Below are 23,625 nucleotides of genomic sequence, written 5' to 3'. Positions count from 1 at the left end.
CTCTCTCTCTCTCTCTCTCTCTCTCTCAAAATAAATAAACTAAAAAAAAAAAAAGTCGTTGTCAGGTCGATCAAAGAGGCTGACTGTGGGGGTGTAAAGCAGGCTTCTAATACAAGGCATACTGAAATCAACAAAAGACTACAACAAGAACTGCACAGAAAACAAAATCCGAATGGCCAATAAGCATATTAAAATGTGCTCAACCTTATTTGGCATTACAAAAATCCTATAACCTCTATGAAGTCCCTCCACGCACTCACTACAGTGGTTAAAAGGTCGAGGAGGATGTGAAGCAAGCAAGCATGTGGGGCTGGAGGAGAGGAGGTGTATACAACTGCCTTGGAAAACTAGTTGGCTTTATACCAGGAGACCCGGCATTCTATTCCCATGCACACATTCCACAGAAATATATACCAATGTGCACCAAAACACAGGTACAAAAATACCCACACTACTGTACGAGAAATAGAACAGTTGCTAAGAGAATAGATCCCAAGAGTCTTTATCACAAAGAAAAATTGTTTTCTTTCTGTTGTGTCTGTATGAGGGGATGATTGATAATTAATCCTGTTGTGCTAATCATTTCACAATATATGTCAATCAAATCATCAGGCTGTGTACCTTAAACTTATACAATGATGCATGGCAGGTGTTTCTCAATAAAACTGGGTTGGAGGGGCGGAGACTGTCCAGAGCAGTACAACTCATCACATTCAGAAAACAGGTGACAACCTGAATGCCTCTCGGCAGTAAACTGGATAAATTGTGGCATACGCACCCAGTAAATCCTATATGGCCATGGGAACAAACGTACTACAAATGCAATCTGGGGCCAAAGAAGGCAGTCCCCAAAGAGTATACCCTGTAAGATTCACTTTTCATGAAGTTCAAAGTGAGATAAGGACCGTGGTGGCCTACAGGGAGGAGGAGAGTGGCTGGCCAGGGTGCTGATCATGTTCCATTTTTTTGCTCAGAGTGGTAGTTCCGTAAGCGTGTTCACTTTGTGAAGGCATGTCACTCTGCCCAGGATCTGTGCATTTTACTGTACGTTTGATACACTTCAATTTAAAATGCAGGAGAGATTTAGGAGAATTGACCAATGGCTGTGGATGGAGGGGGAGAGAACGAGTCTGGTGTGACTAAGGTTTTAGCATGAGGAGCCAAGTTCGTGGAGTTATCCTTCACTGAGATGGCAAAGAGGAGAGGAGAGGTTGGCGGGGGCAGGTAAGGAGAATTCAAGTTCAGTCTTTTTTTTTTTTTTTTAATTTTTTTTTCTTCCACGTTTTTATTTATTTTTGGGACAGAGAGAGACAGAGCATGAACGGGGGAGGGGCAGAGAGAGAGGGAGACACAGAATAGGAAAGAGGCTCCAGGCTCCGAGCCATCAGCCCAGAGCCTGACGCGGGGCTCGAACTCCCGGACCACGAGATCGTGACCTGGCTGAAGTCGGACGCTTAACCGACTGCGCCACCCAGGCGCCCCACAAGTTCAGTCTTTAGACATTCTATGATGGAGGCGTCCGGCAGGCTCTCAAGTGAAGATGTCAAGTAGCCACCTAGATATTCAAGTCTGGAGCCCCAGGGGGAGAGCAGAGCTAGAGACGGAGATCTGAAAGCCTTCATCGTATAGGTAGAATACAAGGCCACGAGGGCGGATGAGATCTCCAAGGGAGAGAGCGTAGAGAGGAGAGAGAAGGTCCAAGGACTGAGGGGGCAGGAAGGTGCTCAAACATGTCATCGGGTAAAGGATGAGAGCCACAAAGGAGCAGCCAGAGAGGCAGGAAGGAAACCAGGAGAGTGTGCCATCCACGGGCCAGGTGATTTCAAGGAGGAGGGAGTAATCAACCGTGTCTCAGTCTGCTGATGGGGTAAGAAGAGATCTGAGAATTGACCCTAGACTTAGCAACATGGAGGCCATTAGTGGACTTCTGTCGAGGACAGTTCCAGGGAATGGTGGCGTCTGAAGTATGGGGCGGACAGAGAGGGGGGCGAAGGTGTGGCCCGCAGACAGCTCTCCCAAGAGTTGTGCTGTGCAGGCAAGCTGAGAAATGAGGCAGGGGGGGAGGAGATGGTGGGGCCAAGGAATTTTTAGGTGAGCGCTATGACTGCATGTTTGTAGCGGGCGAGCCGTGGACATGACAGGAGAGAGAGGGGAGATAATTTCTGGAGCCAGCTCATCGGATACAGGAGGACAGGATTGCATTATTCTGCTTGGGGAAATCACCTTCCAAGTGAAGGGTAAGATTCGAACAGGCAGAGAGAAATCAGCAGCAGATAAGGCCCTGCCTGAGGAGGCAACTATCCTGGATAAGGCTGACACACTTCCTTTTTTTTTCCCCTCCCTTTAGCTAGACCCAGGGCAGGTGGATTCAAAGGTTTCTCCTCGGAAACAGGTCCCGGCCAAAGGCCTTGAGGCTGGGTGGGGCTGGGAAGGGCACACCCCTCCTCCCACCCCCCTACAAATGCTGACGCAACCTCCAGTGGCAACAAAAACCAGCCGGTGTCTCAGACACGACTGCAGTGCTCAGAGAAGCCTCTGGAGCCAGCGGAGGAGCCAGCATGGTGGAGTTTGCACCCCTGTTCGTGCCGTGGGAGCGCCGGCTGCAGACCTTCATGGTCCTGCAGTGGGTCTTCTCCTTCCTGGCCCTGGGTAAGGAGAGATGGGCTGGGGGCTGGGAGACCACGGGCATCTGCCGCTTCGGGCGCACACAGTGCATCCATGGTGGAAAGACATCCATTCGAAAGGGGGCTTTGTTGTGCTCAGAGCCCCTTCCCGAAAAGTCCCCCGCCTGGAGGCTTTGGAGGGCGTGGCAGGGTGTGGGGGTAGGGTGGGGTAGAAGCCATCACCTGTGGCTTCCAGCAGGTTACCGAGCTTTCCTGGGGTGGGGGTTCCACCTACTTTAGTACTGGGACAGAGACCCTGCCTCAGGCGGCCTGGTGGTGTGGGGAAGGATCTAGGTGATTGTGGGAAATTTCCAGGCTCCTCAGAGGGAATGGGTTTCTTTCCTTCCTTTCAGAGAGGAGGACACTGAGACTGGCAGGTGGGGAAAGAGAGGGGAACAAGGAAAGGACCCAGGGGAGTGAGCGGGGTCCCAGACAAGCCTGGGTCAGACTCTGGCTGGGCAACCGAGCATCCGCGTGACCTCACTGGACCCATGCTGACCTCTGCGGGCCTCTACTGCATCAGCTGTAGAATGGGAATACCAAAGCTGCTCTTGCCGGGCTGCTGTGGGGTGAAGTGAAGAACGTGCTTGCTCTGCCCAGCACACATCTGGTCCAACCCCTGGGCTGGGATCCCACGGGAAACATGCGTAGGTTCCCCTACCCACCCTACCCCCACCGTGAGCACGTTGATCGTGGCCAGGGAGACCACACTTGCCCCAACTCCCCTCTGCTGAAGAGGACATTTCTTCAGCAGGACATTCAGAGGACATTCCCAGGGCTGAGCATGGGAAGAGGGTGACTGGGGGCATGTGGGATTCTTCACCTCCTCTGCCAGCGTGAGACTGGGCAGGCACGGCTTCCCCAACGGCTGGTGTCCAGCCTGTGCATTGATGCAAGGTGTTACAATATGGGCATACTCTGTACAGGCTGGTCAACAGCCATTTTACCCCCACACCCCCCCAGCCCCCTCCACACACCCCCCCACACCCCACACATACCAGGTGCTCCTGCAGAACCCCCTCACAATTCTGCAGCTGAAGGAATCACCCCCGGAAAAGCATGCCCTCCAGCACCTTACATGGCTTACAATTCATCTGTGTCTCCGTGCCAAGCGTAGTTAAACATGAAATATCCCTGGTTATCGCTGGTACAAAGACGAGCAGAGAAACCGAGTACCCTAACTGCCCAAGGTTGTAGGGCCTGAGTCCCGGGCTCCTTCCACAGCCAAAGGAAGAAAGGGAAGGAGGAGCAGAGAGAGGGGAGAGAGCAGAGGGCGTGGGAGCAGGTGAGGCGAAGAGACTAAAGGGCAGATAGAGCCTGGGGAAGGAGGCCAAACCCAGGGCATGCTACGAGTTTGCTGGCTCCTGAACAAAGGTCACCGGGCGCCCAGAGGTGGGCTGTGGCCTAGGGATCACACAGAATGAGGTTCATCATGCACGTGTCTCGCGTGAGCTTTGTGAGCGTGATTGGGTTTGTCCTTGCCGCTGCACCCACCTTGCCTCCGTCCCCCAGCCCTGCAGGCCTGGGGAGTAGGAGCCTGGGAATGTCAGGAGCAGCACAGAGAGGTCAAGTAGCCCTGGGCCTGGAGGACTAGAGGGAGGCCAGCTGAGAAAGGGGATCTGGGCTCACTGGTGCTAGGACAAGAAGGTTTTACCGTATCCCTTTTCCTGGGGGCGAAGGGGAGCTTCAGAAGGGCTTTAGGTAGGGGAGTGACAAGGTCTAATCTGTGTGCCAAAGGACCCTGTGGCTGCACGGTGGATGTATCTACAGTTTGGATTATGGGAGAATGGACTGATGGCTGGAGCAATCACTGCCTACATCAGGGGTCACCACATTATGGCCCATGGGCCAAATCCAGCCCACTGACTGTTTTTGTATTTGTAAAGTTTATGAGCTAAGAAGGATTTTTACATTTTTAAATGGTTGCATTTTAAACGGTTAGATCCCTATGTGATAGCCTCCAAGTTGCCTCTTGAGTCTCAAAGTCTAAAATATTGGTAACCTGTCCCTTCAAAAAAAAAGATTGCCCACCCTGGTCTAGGGAGGCTGGCAGTGGGTGGAGAGAAATGGCTCCATTCAGAGCTACTTAGGAGATGGGTCCACAGGGCAGGATTGAAAGGCAGGCCCGAGAGTAAAGGCTTCCGGTGGAGGAGTAAAGACTACACATTTACTGAATAGCTGGTAGATGCTGGTGTCAGAGGAGACATTCTGGGGAATGGCAGAAGCCAGAGAAGTGGCCGGAGAAGTCAACTAGGACTTGGCACTAAGGACTCAGGGCCAACAGCCGAATACCTCCCAAGTGGGTAACTTGCTTACTGTTCCCTTTCCTCTCCTCTATAACTCACCCAGGAAGGTAAGCGCCATTCAAACAGCTCGTCTGTGTCCTCAGCGGCAATTCCTGCTCCTACAAGTGTCAAGAGTCGGAGTCCGTGAATATTTGTTGAGTGAATAAATGGGAGCATGATGCTACCAAAATGGTAGAGTTGAATCCTAGGTTCCATCCTCCCAGCTTGCTGTGTGACCTTAACCAATTGGTGTACCCTCTCTGGACCTTCGTAAAGTCAGGTTTAAAATGTTTCCTCTCAGAGTCGTGAGGATTAAGTGAAAGAAAGTGTCTCCCATCCTAAGTGACCTGTAGCCTCGAGGTTTGTCTGCTGAGAGGAGTTGAAGGGTGAGCTGAGGGTGAGGGGGATGGTGGGTGTGGGGGAGATCTTTCTGGTCCGTTGCCAATGCCCTGTGTGTTTTATCTTAACGTCTTTTTCTGACCACAAAACTGATACGTGCTATTGTAAAACATTCAAACATAATGTGTGTCCTAAAAGCAATAGACTTCCCCAAATCCTACCCTCCAGATAGCCACTATTAGCCATTTGTTTTTATTCTCTCAAGCTGGTTTTTATTTTATTTTATTTTTTTTAACATCTATTCACTTTTTGAGACACACACACACACACACACACACACACACAGACGCACGAGTGCAGGAGAGGGGCAGAGAGAGAGAGGGAGAGAGAGAATCCCAAGCAGGCTCCCTGTTGTCAGCACAGAGCCCCACGAGGGACTCAAACTCACCAACCATGAGATCATGACCTTAGCAGAAGTGGGCCACTTAACTGACGAAGCCACCCAGGAGCCCCTCTCAAGCTGGTTTTCTTAAAGTGGGAGATACCTACAGAGACTTCTGATTTTGCCTAAGGGGAGAGGGGCCTAGCTGGGGTTCTTAAACTTTTTTTCCCCATTAAAAACTTTTAATGTGGAAAAGGAAATAAATAAAATTTAACTCAAGCCTCCTGCTATCTTTGTCCTTCCTCCAGAGCTGTGGGCTCTTTTTCTCCTCTACACGTGTGCAGCCATATATAAGTGCTAATGTTCTTTTTCATATAAATGGTGGCATTTTATTCCCACTCTGCTACAACTTTCTCTTTCAAAGTTGTTATTAAAAAATATTTAAGGGGCACTTGGGTGGCTCAGTCAGTTAAGCATCCGACTCTTGATTTTGGCTCAGGTCATGATCTCTCATGGCTTGGTGAGTTAGAGCTCCATGTCGGGCTCTGTGCTGATGGCACAGAGCCTGCTTGGGATTCTCTCTCTCTCTCTCTCTCTCTCTCTCTCCCTCTCTCTCTCTCTCTCTATGGCCCTCCCCAGCTCATGCTCTCTCTGTCTCTCTCAAAATACATAAGTAAACTTAAAACAAAAAATATTTAAGACAAACAGGTGACCAACCCACAAGCCCTTAATGGTCCTTTCCCACCCCCTCCAGGAACTGCAAGGCCTAGGTGAGGATAAAGCACTGTTGAGGCAGAAACTGGCCCACAGGTCTGGGAATGTGGGGGATGTGGGAGGGAGGGGCTGACCATGAGAGCAGCGACTCAGGGCTACCGTTTCTTCTAGTTTTCTTTTTCTTTTTTTTTTTTTAAACATTTGCTCTTTTCATCTTTTTTTTTTTTTAATGTTCATCTAATTGTGAGAGACAGAACATGACCAAGTGCATGCGGGGAAGGGGCAGAGGGAGAGGGGGGCACAAATCCGAAGCAGGCTCCAGGCTCTGAGCTGTCAGCACAGAGCGCGACGTGGGGCTTGAACTCAACAAACCGAGAGATCATGACCTTAGGCAAAGCCGGACGCTTAACCGACTGAGCCGCCCAGGCACCCCTCTTCTAGTTTTTCAAGACATAGCAGATGTCAGGGTTTGTACGTGAGGCCTCCCCATTTTTCATTATTAGTAACCAGTTTAATAATATTTTAGAGTAAAGGGAAAAGGTAGAAGGAACCCAAGTGTCCATTGGTCCACTGACAGATGAATGGGATAAACAAAATGTGATATATACACGCAACGGAATATTTTCCAGCCAAAAAAGGGAGGGCCATTCTGACACATGCTGCTACAACATGGATAACACGAATGACCGTCAGGACGTTATGCTAAGTGAAATAAGCCAGTCGCAAAAAGACAAACACCTCATGATTCTTCTCATAGGAGGTTCCTAGAATAGTCCAATTTGTAGAGACCGAAAATCAAACGGCAGCTGGCAGGGAATGGGGGAGGGGCACGGGGAGTCAGTGTTGAACAGGTACAGCGGTTCAGTTTGGGAAGATGAAGAGGTCTGGAGATGGGCAGTAGGGATGTGAATGAACTCATTGCCACTGAACTGTGAGCTTAGACACGGTTAAGGCGACAAACTTTATGTTACGCATCTTTTAACCTCAATAACAATTTTTTTTGGCTTAACTTTATTTTTTATTTTTTAAAATTTACATCCTAATTAGTTAGTATATAGCGAAGCAATGATTTCGGTAGATTCCTTAGTGCCCCTTACCCATTTAGCCCATCCCCCCTCCCACAACCCCTCCAACAACCCTCAGTTTGTTCTCCATATTTATAAGTCTCTTCTGTTCTGTCCCCCTCCCTGTTTTCATATTATTTTTTGTTTCCCTACCCTTATGTTCATCTGTTTTGTCTCTTAAAGTCCTCATAGGAGTGAAGTCATATGATTTTTGTCTTTCTCTGACTGACTAATTTCACTTAGCATAATACCCTCCAGTTCCATCCACGTAGTTGCAAATGGCAAGATTTCATTCTTTTGGATTGCCGAGTAATACTCCATTGTATATATATATACCACATTTTCTTTATCCATTCGTCCATCGATGGACATTTGGGCTCTTTCCATACTTTGGCTATTGTTGATAGTGCTGCTGTAAACATTGGGGTGCATGTGCCCCTTCAAAACAGCACTCCTATATCCCTTGGATAAATACCTAGTAGTGCAATTGCTGGGTTATAGGGTAGTTCTATTTTTAGTTTTTTGAGAAACCTCCATACTGTTTTCCAGAATGGCTGCCCCAGTTTGCATTCCCCCCAGCAGTGCAAAAGGGTTCCTCTTTCTCCGCATCCTCGCCAACATCTGTTGTTGCCTGAGTTGTTAATGTTAGCCATTCTGACAGGTGTGAGGTGGTATCTCATTGTGGTTTTGATTTGTATTTCCCTGATGATGATGATGATGTTGAGCATTTTTTCATGTGTCGGTTGGCCATCCGGATGTCTTTGGAGAAGGGTCTATTCATGTCTTTTGCCCATTTCTTCGCGGGATTCTTTGTTTTTTGGATGTTGAGTTTGAGAAGTTCTTTGTAGATTCTGGATACTAACCCTTTATCGGATATGTCATTTGCAAATATATTCTCCCATTCTGTCGGTTGCCTTTTAGTTTTGCTGATTGTTTCCTTCGCTGTGCAGAAGCTTTTTATTTTGATGAGGTCCCAGGAGTTCATTTTTGCTTTTGTTTCCCTTGCCTCCGGAGACCTGTTGAGTAAGAAATTGCTGCGGGCAAGATCAAAGAGGTTTTTGCCTGCTTTCTCCTCGAACATTTTGATGGCTTCCTGTCAACCTCAATAACAATTTAAAAGACGAAGTGCCCGGGTGCAACGAGGGCAGGACTTTGTGTCTGTCGTTCACGGCTCTACCACCAGCACTGGCATGTCGGAGGTGCTCTGTGTAAAGTGAACATCTGTGAGCCCCAATTCTACGTCGTCTGGGCTTATGAATTTTGCCACTGTTCGGACTGGGTCAAAAGTCCCCACCTCCAGGAAACCTGCCACGAGTGACAGGCCCCATCTGCCTTACTTTCAAGTAGAATATACAACAGGAAGCCGACCTTCTTTAAGAGGATAAGTGCACGGTGTTGAGTAGAGGAAATAGGAAGGGGAAGGAGCCATATTCCCTGGGAATATTCTTTCCCTCAGCATCAGATTAGGGATGGCCCACAGACCAGCTGCCCCTGGGATGAAGCTGGGATGCTAGCTTATGGCAAGGGATTCGGAACTGTAGGTCAGAGGGGGAATTCCTCGCTGGGCCTGGTCCAGCCAGCGCGTGGCCTCTTTCTCCCTTCCTCCTTCAACCAGGAAAGGCACTGCAAGCGGAGGAATCAGCACGAGCAAAAGCTAAGGGATTGAAAGAGCTGAGTGAGCTGTAGGAACACAGCAGGCCGTGTGGCCAGAGCATTGGGGGTGCGCGTGGTTGAGGTGAGGCTGGAGCAGGAGGCAGGTAGGGCCAGCTCACGCGGAGCTTGAATGCCAGGCTGAGCTGGCTGGGCAGTGCCTCCGGTTATGGGAAGGCCATGAAAGGGCTTCAATGAAAGGAGGATCTGGCCAGCTCTATCTGTGGGAAAACAGGGCAGAGGGTCAACAGAAAGAGGGCTGGGCAGAGAAAAAGTGTCTCCGTTTTCTCCAAGGTCCCAGGCGATGGAAACTAGAAAGAAATAACCCAATCAGTTGTCCAGCGAGCATTGAGCACCTGGTGAATGCAGACTATTTTACTGGGGAGAAGGAGGGGGAGAGGGAAGACCAGGGTCCGGGACCCAGTACAGTGGGAAAAGTGAGTTTTGAAGTTCAGCCTGCCTAGGGTTCAAATCTGTGCTCCCAGCGTGACATTGGCAGGTGCATTCCCTCCTTGAAGGAGTGGGGAGCCGATCTCTTCCTCCCGGGGCCACGGGCTGGACAGGTTCGTGCTGCTAGTGCTGGGCATATGGGCGGACTCAGCGTGGACAGCCTTACGTCCTTCCTCTCAGACCTGACCACTGATGGCTCCTGCTTCCCTCCCAGCCCAGATCTGTGTTGTCGTCTTCGTGGGCCTCCTGTTCACCAGATACTGGTTGTTCAGTGTCCTGTATGCGACCTGGTGGTACCTGGACCAAGAAAAGCCACGGCAGGGGGGCAGGTCCTTCCAAGCAATAAGGCGCTGCTTCTTGTGGAAGTACATGAGGGACTATTTCCCTGTCTCGGTGAGTACTGGGACTGGATGGAGCATGGCCATGTCCGTGGAGGAAGCATGGTCCTGTGTGCAGGGAGTAGAGTACTGGGCGGGGAGGTAGGGGTTTATTTGGCCATGCCACTATGTGGCCTAGGAAAGAGTCCAGTTTCTCTCTGGCCATGGTTTCCCATCTGCGGGGATGTGGGGCCAATGTGAGTAATGATAAGTGTACAGGGTTGGAAGGCGCTCTGTGGGGCATATAGTGTGGCACACATACGTATCTTAAAGGTGTAAACCCCGTGGCAGTCAGGTATGGGGGTGAATGTAATAAACTCAAGGTCCTAAGAGACCATCTAGCCCCACATTTCATCAGATGAGGAGAATGACAGTCTGAGAGAGACAAAGGTGTGACCAATGCCACTCAACAAATTCTTGAGCAAGGTCTTGCCCTATTCGGAACCTCAGTTTCCCCAGGAAGCTTCCTCAGGAAGCAGACTGAGCCCTCCTACTCTGAGCGCTTTTGAATCTCTCACTGTGACTCAGGACATCTCATTTCGTTGTGGGTACTCGATCTTGGACTCAAATGTCAGTCCTGAGTGAAACAGACCCTGGGATTTAACAGACCCCTTGGCTCCTTTTACCGAATCACAGATAGACTAAACCCTCAGATATAAGCAGCTGGGCAGGGATGGCTTATTGGCCAGATGGGACAGGGTAGGAAGGCAGTGGGGACACAGAGAGGTGCCAGGCAGGGTCAGCTGGCCGTTCCCTGGAAATAGAGGAGAAGAAAGGCACAGAGTGTGGCCTCTGGAGCTGGACAGACTAGGTCTTAATACCAGTCTGCCACAAACCAGCTGCGACCTTGGTGAGTTTCACAGCCTCTCTTAGCCTCAGTTTCCTCATATGTAAAGGGATAATGCCATACATCACTGAGTTGGATGGATTCACTGAGATGTCAGGAAAGCACCTTGTAGGTTCTCAGTAAACTAGGAGCTAGTGTTATTTTACTAAGTCAGTGGGGACTCTGGGGAAGCTTGCACGTGCTGTGGAGGACTCTGACAGCCCAGAGCTCTACTGTTCTGACCTTCACACCTGCCTGGCTTCTCCCACCCCATCCTGGAGCCCCGCCTCCTCCTGCCCCTGCTGGAATTAGGTCCCCAGCTCATAAAGGGCGGGGAGGGGGAGGGGAGGGAGAACACAGGCTCACAGAGGTTAAACAACTCACTGACTCGTGGGCACTCAGCATGGGACTCAGGGCTGCTGCCTTGCTCCCTTCTTACAGTCCTGGGGGCCCGACAAGGACTAGCAAAAGCAAGGCAAGAGCTGGGATACAGAAGCCCCTAGCACCACAGTAAGCAGGGCCTCCTGGGCAAAGGGCAAGGGTGGGACAGGGCAGGGCAGGGCAAGACAGCAGGGCAGGAGCTGGGCAGAGGGCAGGAAGTTGAGTGGCAGGGATTTCTACCCTCGTGAGGAGTGACAGATGTTGAAGGGCAGAGTGAATGGGCAGTGCTGAGGCTAACCTGAGGGTCCAGATTGGGGGAGGTCTTCCCATATTTGCTTCCTCTGCACGGTGCCCTCCCAAGATCTTGTCAGCGTACACAAGCAGGGTCTGTGCCTATCCCCTCCACTGCTCTTCCTGATCCTCCCCCAGCCAGGCAGCCCTCGAGGAGGGTCTCTCAACCTCGGCACTATTGACACTGGTGGGACGCTGCCCTGATTTGCCACAGTTCGTTCCACTGTAGTGTTTCAGGATTGCTGCCCACGGGCCGGCCTGGTGCGTCACCCCGGCAGAGCGTGAGCAGTACCGCCGGGTGGCCAGCAGAGGGCGAGATGGCATGCGCTTTGACTTCGCCTGTCCTAGGCTGGGAGCCTGCAGGGGTGGGGCTGTGGCCTGCAGATTCCCTTCCCCACCTCCTCCCGGGAGACCTTCCCACTCTTCCACACACCTTTACAGCGCAGGCCCCGCGGAGATCTTGGGGTGGCCGGAGGGTAGGGAGCCTCAGCTCTGCCGCAGCTCTCCCACATTCACAAGCCTCCGCGCTGCTCTGTCAAATGCGAGTGGGTTTCTGAGCTTCTGTCAGTTCTCCGTGTGATTTTATGAACTAGCGTCTAGTGATGGAATTTCGAGCAAGATTAGGAACGCTGTTTCTGGGCCTTGCAGCTTTCTACACTTATGCTAGAGGATTCCTAAAGAGCCAGTGATGAAGAATCGGGCAATGTTTTGCAGAGGAGGCGCCGATCCCACCTCATGCTGAAAACCAGCCCCAAAGCTGGGTTTCCCCTGTGAAGATTTCATCACCCCAGAGCAAACACTGTTTACACAGGCCCAGGCCTGAGGGGTGGAGTGCTGTGGCCGGGCGGTGACCTGGTGTCAGGAAATGCTGCAGGCTGGGGACAGTGCGGAACACCTCCTCACCCACACCTGGGACATCCCTCGGTTCCTCCACAGCCCTGCAGGCATCACTAGGGACTTCGTGCCCCACCTCCCAGCCCGGCCCCCTCCCAGCATACTGGGGTCTCTTAACCTGGTAGGTAGCCAGCCACCTGCCCAGGACAGATCTCCAGCTTACACTTGGACGGGGTGACACTTCCTCCTGCTGGTGGCTCCTTTCATCATGGGAGGGCTCTGCCTGTGAGAGGGTCTTCCTACACAGAGACCTGCGCCCGTCCTCAGGACCCTCCCAGGAGTCTTACCTCTGCGTTGGGCACAGCTCTCCCCTCAGCCCTAAGGCTGCCCTGCAGGGAGGGATGAGGGGTTCCCTTCCTGCTCACTTCCAGTCCTTGCTATCCCCTCCTCCCACCCCTGCTCCCAGCCCGCAGCTGTCAGGAGGCTTTCTGCCCCTGGGCACGTGGACATTTGACACGGAATGATTGTTGTAGGTGTGTCCGTATTGGGGGGAGGGGTCTGTCTTCATCCCTGGCCTCTCCCCCACTGGATGGCAGTAGCACTCCCCTCTCCCCGTTGTGACAACCAAAAATGTCTGTAGACGTTACCACATGTCCCCGGTTGAAAGCTGCTGCTCTGAAGCTTGGGGTCTGACTCCCAAACTTCTCCGGGTCTCACCCTTCTCTCCTCCCCCACTCACTACCTAAATCCTAACCAATCATTTCTTTTATCTGGGCTTTGCTTCCGCCGACGCCCCCTACCGTCCATCCTGCACACAGCAGCCATGATACTCACAAAACGTTAAAACACAGCGGGGACTCCCACGACACCTAAAATCAAACCTAATTTTTGCCTGGCCTGCAAAAATTAGACTCTGGGTCCCTGGACTCTGGACCCATGCTCACGCCTCACCTGCCCCCTTTGCTGTCAGCTCTCCAGGCATGAGCTGTGTCACTTGGGCTGGTGCCGTCACCTGAAGTGCACCCCTTGACCCCGTTAACCCCCACCACCTTTCGCTTGGGGACTCCTACAAGGCGGCAGAGCCCACAGGTTACACACACAGAGCCAGGCTGCTTGTGTTAAGATCTTGCCTCTGCGACTTTACTAGCTATGTGACCTAGAACAAGTGGATTGACCTTGTGTCTCAGTTTGCTTGTCTGTAAAACGGAGCCGTTGCCACCAGTACTTCCCTTGCAGAGTGAACAGAAGATGGAGAAAGCAGGTGTCCTGAGGTGCCTGACGCACAGTAGGTGCTGGGAATGCGCACCGCCTGGGGCACTCTTTCCAGCTCTCTGTGCTTGGTGCATCCTGCATGTCTTCAACTCTAAGATATCCTTGATGGTAAAACATACCGGTATTTTATGTACCACTAAGAAAAAAGTTCTTCCAATTAAAATTGTCAAATGCATCTTGATAGCATAACGTTAAGATGTGAAAAAAAGGAGCTTCTCAGAACTGAGGGAATATAGCTGCAGATGTCAATGGGTGTCTGTTCTGTCTGCTCAGTGCTCAGTGAGGGCAGGGTGGAGAACTCACCAGCTAAGGAGGGGGTGGTGGCTCAAAGCCTTTCTTTTCATCTGGCCATGATGGGAGGAGGCAGGCAAGGACCCAGTCTCCCCGCCCCCCCACCCCCATACACGCATGCGTGTGCGCGGCCAACGGCCTAAAGCTGGAAGGGGATTCCTTTGGTTTAAAGCAGTGATTCTCAAACCCTGATATATGGCAGAATCCTCTGGGAAATCTGCCACAAATGGGATGCCCAAGGCCAGAGCCAGACTACTGAACCAAACCTTGCTTGCCCTGCATTTTTAAACTGCCAAGCAATCAAGGTACATATATAGGTCATGAACAGGTTCTCCAGGGCCTGGACCTGGTTGCCGATGGAGGAACCACCTTCTCCTGAAGCTAACCGCCTGGACATTCCAAGTTTGACTAAAAAGGAAAAGACCCCAGAGATAGTCCTGAGTCTCCAGGTAGCTCTCTGTGTCTGGAACAAAGACTTCCCGGCCTGGTGCTCTGGTGCTCTGTGCGGGAGACAGCAGAACTGAGCTCAGGTCATCCGTGCGGCTTTGGGCAGGTCACTTACCCCTCTGCATCTCAGTTTGCGCAACCATCAAATGGGGGCTCTCACACTGCAGCAGCCGACCTCCCGAGGGCCACGGTCACACAGGCTAGTGGTGTGGGTGATCTGTGAACCGTAAAGGGGCCATCAGGACAGTGGGTTCTTGAGGCATTTGGGTCACCCCAAGAGTGTAAGAAGGCATGAGGGCATTTGTTGAGAGATGGGACTGGGCAGACAGGGCAGAGACACAGCCCTCGTGGTCCTCTTTCCCACCCATGGTCCAGATGCCCTCTCCTTGAGATGCCTCTCTCATTCCACAGGGCTGTGGTCTTCTAGGCAGGGTCTTGGGGTTCAAAGTAGTGACACCCCTGGGAGAATTGAAAACGTGTTCACACAAAGACTAATGTGCAAGTGTTCGTGCCTACGTTATTTGTAATGGCCAAAGGTTGGAAATCATTTCAATGTCTGTCAAGTGATAAATGAACAACAAATATCGTATATCCATGCAATGGAATAGTATTCAGTCATAAAAAGGAATGAAGTACTGATATATGCTTCAACATGGATGGACCTTGAAGACATTCTGCTACAGTGAAAGAAGACAGACACAAAAGGCCGTATTGTGTGATTCCGTGTGCAGGAAGCACCCAGAATAGGCAAATAGACACATAGGCAGTAGGCAATAAGCACATAGACACAGAAAGCAGGTTAGTGGTTACCAGGGGCTACAGTATGGGGAGTGACTGCTAATGGGTATGGGGTTTCTCTTTGGGGTGTTGAAAATGCTCTGGAATTATATAGGGGTGATGGTTGTTCACTTCTGAAGGATACTAAAACCGCTGAATTGCACACTTCAAAAAAGGTGAATTTTATGGTAATTATATGTGTGTATATATATATATATATATATATATTAATATATATATATACACATATATATGCACCCTGGCCAGAGTCTAGCACCCTGGCCATCCCGTTCTCCAGTCACTGCCTGGTACGCAGCCTGCCATGACACACACCCAGAGAAGGCCTTCCCCAGACACCCATCTGTCTTTGCTTAGTCCCACTTCTTCCTTAAGAGAACTGAGGGAGCAAGGCAGAGAACACAGCGCTTTATAAACCTTCCCCTCTCTGTTTACCTCACCCGAACCCAGTAGCAACGCTGCCAGGGAGGCATTATCACTGTCTTGGGGGATAGAGAGGAAACTGAGGCATGGGGAGTGCAGGGGCCTGGCGAAGGTCATGTGAGCTGGCAGCAGAACCGGGCCTTCCTTCTGAGGCTGCATCAGCCTCCTCTATTCATGTGTTCATTCTTCCTTCATTCCAGTCTTTCTGGAGCATCGCCTCTGTTCCAGACCCATACTTGGGTCAGGTGAGGCATCAGACAGGTGGTCTTAATCTCAAGACCCTCACAGACCCTACGGCCCAGCAATTGCACTACTAGGCATTTATCCATGGGATACAGGTGCGCTGTTTCGAAGGGACACATGCACCCCCCATGTTTATAGCAGCACTATCGACAATAGCCAAAGTATGGAAAGAGCCCAAATGTCCATTGATGGATGAATGGATAAAGAAGATGTGGTATATATATACAATGGAGTGTTACTCGGCAATCAAAAAGAATGAAATCTTGCCATTTGCAACTACGTGGATGGAACTGGAGGGTATTATGCTAAGTGAAATTGGTCAGTCAGAGAAAGACAAACATCATATGACTTCATTCCTATGAGGACTTTAAGAGACAAAACAGATGAACATAAGGGAAGGGAAGCAAAACAAATATAATGAACATAAGGGAAGGAAAGCAAAAATAATATAAAAACAGGGAGGGGGACAAAACATAAGAGACTCTTAAATATAGAGAACAAACTAAGGGTTACTGGAGGCAGTGTGGGAGGGGGAATGGGCTAAATGGGGAAGGGACACTAAGGAATCTACTCCCGAAATCACTGTTGCACCATATGCTAACTGACTTGGATGTAAATTAAAAAATAAATAAATTGTAAAAAATAAAAATAAATAGATCAAATAAAATAAAAATAATAAAAAGACCCTCACAGCGAGGGGGTGACACCACTTGGGCCCAGGGGACAGATAGAAGAGGTTAGCGCAGAAAAACAGCAGTAGAGACTATGTCTAGGGAGGTGCAGACCAGGCCTCGGTGGACAGTGACAACCCATCAGTGCACACACCAGGTCACGCACACGTAACTGCACGTGCAAGTATTGGCACACACGTCTAGACACAGGCGCTCACATTCACCAGGATGTGTCTCAACACACAAAGCCTTCTTTATCAAGGATGATCCTTTCTTTCGTTGATTCATTTGTTTTGTTCATTCATACATTCATTGTTCATTTAAAATAAGTCATACGTTCTTGTTCAGAATTCCGAAGGGACAAAAGGGTGTATGGTAAAGGGTCCCCACCCCACCTCAATTCTCATTTCCTCCCTTCCCTCCCCAGAGGCAACCGCGTCGACCAGCGTTTGTCCACACACAAGCAAGCGCGTGCCCCCTCTGCCAGCCCGGTCAGCGGCATTCTGAACGCACCGTCTTGCCCGTTGCTCTGTCCTGACGAGGGATTGTGGCCACCTTCCCCTTCCAGGCCAGGGAGATCTTTGCCATACTTCCCTAGGGCTGCAGAGGGGCAAACGTTTCACAATTTGTCTGAACGGGCCCTGTCGGTGGACATTGGAGGCGATGCGGGGTTGATGGCGGTACAAAAAAAAAGATGCCGTGGTTAATATCATTCTGCACAAGTACACGCAATTCCCCAGTGGTGGAGTTGCTAGGGTAAAAGGTCAATTCCACTTTGTGGTTGTGACAGCTATTGCCAAATCGCCTTCATGGAGGTTGTACAAAATTGCCTTCCCGCTGGCTGAGAAGGAATTCATGTGCTGGTGCTTCCGTGAGGGGAGCCAGGTATGTGTGTAGGGAAACACCACCAGATGGGTGCCTGTGCAAGCACCTTTCTCACTGAGAATAGCCAGAGATTTCTCTGTCCCATCTTTATTTTCATATCCAGCAAGTCCTCACTGCATGAGTGGAAGGGGTTTGTCTTCGTACAGGAGGCAATGGTCTCCCCAGCTGTGGTCCCTGCAGCCTTTCTGTAAAGCGTCAGTGGGTAACTGGGGGCCATACTGGGCAGGAGGGTGGGTTACAGAAACCAAGTGCAGGAGAATCTGGGGCTGTTCAGCCTCGATGGGGTGGACAGGCTCAGATCCCCATTGCTGCCCATCACCCCCCACCCCCAACCCTGCGCCAAGGCTCTCCAGGCTCCAAGAGAAGGTAGCCAGTCCTCCTGGACCACAAAGGCAGCAACAAGAATCCTCAGGGAGTCACCTGCCGCAAGTTTTAGCTTGATGACAGGGTGAACTTTCACCCTGGCAAAGCTGACCCAGAGTGGAAAGGACTGTCCCACGCCCAGGAGTGCAGATTGCAGGGACTGGCTAGTCCTATCAGAGACCCTCCTGCCAGGGGCTTGGGTCATGGGCCAGGGACCTCAAGAGCCTTCAAACTCTGATGGCTGTGGCTCCCAGGGTGCAGGACCGTGTAAAGGGTGGGCCTGCGGGTCCTGGCAGGGTGGGGAAGGGATTGCCCCCATACACACACACACACACACACACACACACACACATACACACACACACACACACACACACACTCACTGCCCACCGCAGCAATCTTTGCAGACTGAGCCATGGAGCAGACTGTCCAGTAATGGGCTGAGAGCAGCATTTGTTAGCTCACTTCCTGCCCTTCACCCTCACCCCACTTCATCCTGGAGCCGCTAAGGACAACAGCTCTCCTCTCCCAAGTCAATGTGCGATGACTCGTGGTCCCTGCTCCCCGCTCCATGCTGCCGGTCTGCCCAGACTCTGGCAAGTTGCTGGCCAGCAGAGCCCAGGGCTGGGGAAAGAGCGTGATGAAGGGGCGATGGAGGTCTGGCGTCGGGGGAGCAGGGAGCCACAGGGAGACACTTGCTTTGTCCAGAAGGGTAAAGAGGACTAGGGCCAGCCTCCTGGACTGCATGCTCTTTCAACCACTCCTGCTATACCTTGCGAATGCTCACTCCCAGGTCTTCAGTGCCAATTTTTCTTATATTGAGATTTGTGGAAATGGGCCTTTTGCAGCAGGCTGGTGCCCCCGTGTGTCCCTCTGATGCCTTCGAATTATATCCGGTCCTGTAGTAATCTTGGTAATTCCAGGACACCAACAGACTCGAGCTTCTCAGCAGTCCTGGGAGGAAGGCAGGCTGAATGGAAGGAAGGCTAAATGTCCCCATTTTACAGATGAAGACCCCGAGAGGGAAGCAATTTGTCCGAAGCCAGCAGTGAATCTGAGACGGTATCATTGGGTGCCTTCACACATCATATCTCGATCTTCTTAAGAGCCTGAGGCTCAGAGAGGGGGAGCGACACTGATGAGTGGCACAGTCGGGGTCGGCACGCAGGTCCAGCTCTGGCTCACCAGGTTGCTGTCCTTGCAGCTGGTCAAGACCGCCGAGCTGGACCCCTCCCGGAACTACCTTGCCGGCTTCCACCCTCACGGGGTCCTGGCTGCTGGAGCCTTTGTCAACCTGTGCACCGAGAGCACAGGCTTCCCTTCGCTCTTCCCTGGCATCCGCCCCCATCTGATGATGCTGACCCTGTGGTTCCGGGTCCCCTTCTTCAGGGATTACATCATGTCGGGGGGTGAGTCTTTACACCCTGGGGTAGTCCAAGAGGATGAGGCTGGAGGCATGGGAAGAGGCATTGTGGCAAGGGTGCCAACCGTTCTGTACTTTTTTTTTTGTAATGTTTATTTATTTTTGAGAGAGAGAGAGAAACAGGGACAGAGACAGAGCACGAGCAAGGATGGGCAGAGAGAGAGGGAGACACAGAATCCGAAGCAGGCTCCAGGCTCCGAGCTGTCAGCACAGAGTCTGACGCAGGGCTCAAACTCCCTAACGGTGAGATCATGACCTGAGCCGAAGTCCGATGCTAAACCGACTGAGCGCCCAGGTGCCCCAACGGTTCTGTATTTCTTACAAGAACATGTGCAATAGGAGAAGGTGGCTAGACCCAAGGAAGTACTTCCCACAGCACCATGTGGGGCCGTGAGCTTGGCGAGGGTGTCAGGAAAAGGGAGAGAACTCAGTTCCAGTCCTCAGGGAACTCCAAGCTGGAGTGGGTGGGGTGGGGACCCAGGCCTCTATGGTCACTTTTGGTGATCGCTTTCTTGGCTCACATCCACTTGACAGTCCCTGTCCCCTTGCCCCGTACCTGACCACCTTCTTCTCTTCCCAGGGCTGGTCACATCAGACAAGGAGAGCGCTGCTCACATTCTCAACAGGAAAGAAGGTGGCAATCTGCTGGCCATCATCATAGGGGGTGCCCAGGAGGCACTGAATGCCAGGCCCGGGGCCTACACGCTGTTGTTGCGGAACCGCAAGGGCTTCGTCAGACTCGCCCTGATGCACGGGTATCTGGGAAGAGGGCTCTCCGTTCAGCTGGAGATGGGCAAGGATTAGATTTGGGCGGGAAGACAGCAGAGACTAATGCAGATTGTATTGGGACAGGGAGAGTCTTAGTCCCTTTGCAATGAAGATTCTATCTTGGGGAGATCCGTACTATGTCGTGCCCAAATACCCAGAAAAGATTTCAGAAGACAAGTGTGGTGATCAAAGGGACTAGGTGGGAAGGGATATATTTGCCCGAAGCTGGCCCGAGATCTGATATCTATGGGCTCTGGGAAAATGGAGTTTGGGGCATATCACAGAGCTCTTCTACTTCGAAGCGTCTTTGAAGAATACAAGTTAGCTGGAGCCGGAGAGAGGTTTTCTACAAAGTCCACAGATGTTTTATATCTGGGAGGACTCTCTGAAGCATTCCGGTCTACCTGTCCTGTTACAACTGGGAGATTGTGGCCCTGAGAGGGCCCAGGACCTGCCCGAGTTCAGAAAGCAAAGGTACGGCAGGTCTGGTAGGCAACTCAGTCTTCCCACTCCTGGCCCAGGGCTCTGTCCTCTGCTCCAATTCCTGGTCACCGGGTCCAGGCAGGAAGCTAGCTGGGGTCTTCTTTAGGGCCTTCCACACGTGGTCTCTCCTATCTCCCTCCAGGGCTGCTCTCGTTCCGATCTTCTCCTTCGGGGAGAATGAACTATTTGACCAGGTGGAGAATTCTCCCGGCTCCTGGTTGCGCTGCATACAGGACCGGCTGCAGAAGATCATGGGTATCTCCCTCCCGCTCTTCCATGGCCGTGGCGTCTTCCAGTACAGCTTTGGTCTTATACCCTACCGCCAGCCCATCACCACCGTGGGTGAGCTGAGAGCCAGGCTGGTGGGGTGGGGGGGGACAGGGGTCGGCTCCAGGGAAAGGGACCTGGACTATGTGCTGCAAGGGGGACATGGAGACGGGTCAGACACATCGTCGCCCTCATGGAGCTCACATTCTAGACTGGGAAACATACACGCAAGCAGATAACCCTAATACAGGGCACTTTGGGATGGGAACCGTAACAGAGGCACGAAGAACAGCAGTCACTACTGATTACAGGGTACCTGCTGCGTGCCAGGCACTGCACTGGCTTCCTTACCTGCAGCAGCTCAATTTAGCCTAAGAGCCTTCCAGGTAGGGACTATTATCCCTATTTCACTCGTGGCAAACTGAGGCTCAGAGAGGTTAAGTAACTTCCAAAAGATCACACTGCCTTTGAGTAACAAAATTGAGGACTGAATGGGGACCTATTTGACTCTTTATTATGCTAGAGAAGAAGAGTTTAATTCTGACCTAGAAGATCTAATAGGGCTCATTGGAGAAGGTGAATACTAGGAAAGAGCATCCCAAGTCTGTTAGAATTGTGTAGAGTAGCAATCAATAGGCTTGGGTTAGAGCCTGAGGGATTTTCCCGTAAATAATGGGTATGAGCCTTAATGCATGGACTCAGCCCTACTTTTTCAGCAATTTGGACTCCTTATTTGCTTTCTTCTTGGATCCCAACCAGATCCCTCTGAGAAAGCCTATCGAGAGAGGTCCATTCCTCTTTATCCATCCATTTATTTGTTAGTTGAGCACAGACTTGGTGAATCCCCTCCGCCATGACTTTTCCTGTTTTATTGTGGCAATATTTTCATGCATGTTAATACCGCTGCTGCCTCTGGGGCACCTGAGTGCCTCAGTCAGTTAAGCGTCTGACTTCCGCTCAGGTAACGTTATCTTTTGTAGTTGGTAAGTTCGAGCCCTGCATCGGGCTCCGTGCTGACTTCTTCAGGCTCTGGAGCCTTCTTCAGATTCTGTGTCTCCCTGTCTCTCTGCTCCTCCCTTGTTCATACTCTCTCTCTCAAAAATAAATATTAAAGACAAATTTTTTAAAGGTTAAAAAAAATCCTGCTGCTGCCTCCAGAGCTATTCCCAAAAGGAAAAGTCAAGGGAGCTACCTTCCCAGCCAGGAAGAACCAGAGGAAGAGGTTAGTTAGGGCTTCTTGATTTCTCCCTAGAACAAAGGGGGCATTACAGGCCGGGGGGGGGGGCGGGGGCGGTAAGAATTGCTGTCTGGGCAGTTGGCCCACCTCACCCGAGAGCTACAGGCACCTCTTTTTCTCTTTTTTTTTTTTAATTTTTTTTTTCAACGTTTATTTTTTTGGGGACAGAGAGAGACAGAGCATGAACGGGGGAGGGGCAGAGAGAGAGGGAGACACAGAATCAGAAACAGGCTCCAGGCTCTGAGCCATCAGCCCAGAGCCCGACGCGGGGCTCGAACTCATGGACCGCGAGATCGTGACCTGGCTGAAGTCGGACGCTTAACCGACTGTGCCACCTAGGCGCCCCTCTTTTTCTCTTTTTAATGTTTATTTATATTTGAGAGAGAGAGAGAGAGCAAGCAGGGGAGGGACAGAGAGGTGGAGACAGAATCCAAGCAGGCTTTAGGCTCTGAGCTGTCAGCACTGAGCCTGATAAGGGGCTCGAACCCACAAGGCAGAAGATCATGATCTGAGCTGAAGTTGGACGCCCAACCGACTGAGCCACCCAGGCGCCCCGAACTACAGGCGCTTCTAATCATGACATCTTGGGCTCCCCAAACAGTATAGCCTGAAAATTAAGAGCATATCCCTGGGATTTAAAAACTAGAACTGTTTCTTCCTGGCTGTGTGGCCTTGAACAAGTTACTTAACTTCTCTGAGCCTCGTTGCCTCCCCTGTCAACCGGGAATAGTGAGAGTTTCTATCCCCAGAGGGTTGTTATGAGGATTAGAGCTAATGCACGGAAAGTGCCTGGCACATTGCAGAGCGCATTGCAATGCCAGTTGGTATGGTTACTGAGTCAGAATCTTGGAGTTGCTATAACATCTTAGAATCCATCACCCAAAACAGGGCTGAAAGGGATGGCAGTAAGAGCAGTTTCCTGCAGAGATGACCATGGGGGTGGGCACCTGCCCCAAGGTCCCCTGCAACCCCATGACTCCTGCTCTGGGCCAGCACCCACATTTGTGTCTTGCAGTGGGAAAGCCCATTGAGGTGCAGAAGACACTGCATCCCTCGCAGGAGGAGGTGGACAAGCTTCACCGGCGCTACATCAAGGAGCTGTGTGACCTCTTCGAAGCCCACAAGCTCAAGTACAACGTCCCTGTGGACCAGCACTTGGAGTTCTGCTGAGGGCCTCCCCAGAGGCCAGGGCTGGCATTAGGGAGCCCAGCTGGAGGTGCTGCGATCTGAGAAGGCTTCCTGGAGGTGTCTGTTGAGCACACGGTCACAGCCTTCCCAAACTTCTGCAAATCCAACCATGCCAGGCCCCAAGTCTCAGCTGCCAGTTTGGGCGTCGCTGGTTTGCACTCCCGCTGTGAAGCTGCTGCGAGCCTCCCTCTCCTTGGCCTCCTCCTCTGTGAATGGGAGAGGGGGCTGGAAGAGAGTGATTTCTGAGGTCTCTCTCCCCGGTTATAATGTCACTCAATAGGCAGAGAAAGAGAACGGCAACCAGGTCTTCCTTCCTCTACCTTGAGTAACAGCACAAAAGAAGCCCCAGGCTCCAGCCCCATCTCCTACAGGGTCCCTCATCCTGCACCCTACATGTTCCGTCTCCTCCCTCCCTGAGCCAGAGAGGAGGAGGTGGCCTTGAGGCCTCCGCACTCATGCCAGGCCCCTGTGAGTTTCTGGGTCCTCTGCACTGTAGACTGGCAGCCACAGGGGCCCGAAAGGTGGATGAGGAGAACCGTGCTCTGTCACTGGCTATATGACAGTGGGCAGACCTCTTCACCCTCCCTCTGAGCCTCAGTTTCCCTGACTGACT

General features: G+C 51.5%; 1 protein-coding gene across 1 annotated transcript; it reads left to right on the top strand.

The window, feature by feature from the left end:
- Positions 1-2,472: 2,472 nt before the first annotated feature.
- Positions 2,473-23,060, top strand: MOGAT2 (monoacylglycerol O-acyltransferase 2). The gene is made up of 6 exons (XM_030333961.1): positions 2,473-2,649; positions 9,762-9,940; positions 18,851-19,055; positions 19,650-19,824; positions 20,463-20,662; positions 22,840-23,060. Exons 1-6 carry the CDS (start codon positions 2,559-2,561, stop codon positions 22,992-22,994), a joined length of 1,005 nt encoding a protein of 334 aa, XP_030189821.1. The 5' UTR covers positions 2,473-2,558; the 3' UTR covers positions 22,995-23,060.
- Positions 23,061-23,625: the final 565 nt, after the last annotated feature.

This window comes from Lynx canadensis, chromosome D1 (assembly GCF_007474595.2).
Source record: "Lynx canadensis isolate LIC74 chromosome D1, mLynCan4.pri.v2, whole genome shotgun sequence".
Taxonomy (NCBI): domain Eukaryota; kingdom Metazoa; phylum Chordata; class Mammalia; order Carnivora; family Felidae; genus Lynx; species Lynx canadensis.
Note: the sequence above shows the minus strand (reverse complement) of the source record. Positions and strands in the feature narration are given on the sequence as shown.

Excerpts from the sequence above, each read along its gene's own strand:
- MOGAT2 (XM_030333961.1), top strand. The coding sequence starts at position 2,559 with ATGGTGGAGTTTGCACCCCTGTTCGTGCCGTGGGAGCGCCGGCTGCAG. Across the intron at positions 9,941-18,850 it reads GGGACTATTTCCCTGTCTCG|CTGGTCAAGACCGCCGAGCT; the intron begins GTGAGTACTGGG and ends CTGTCCTTGCAG. Across the intron at positions 19,825-20,462 it reads AGACTCGCCCTGATGCACGG|GGCTGCTCTCGTTCCGATCT; the intron begins GTATCTGGGAAG and ends ATCTCCCTCCAG.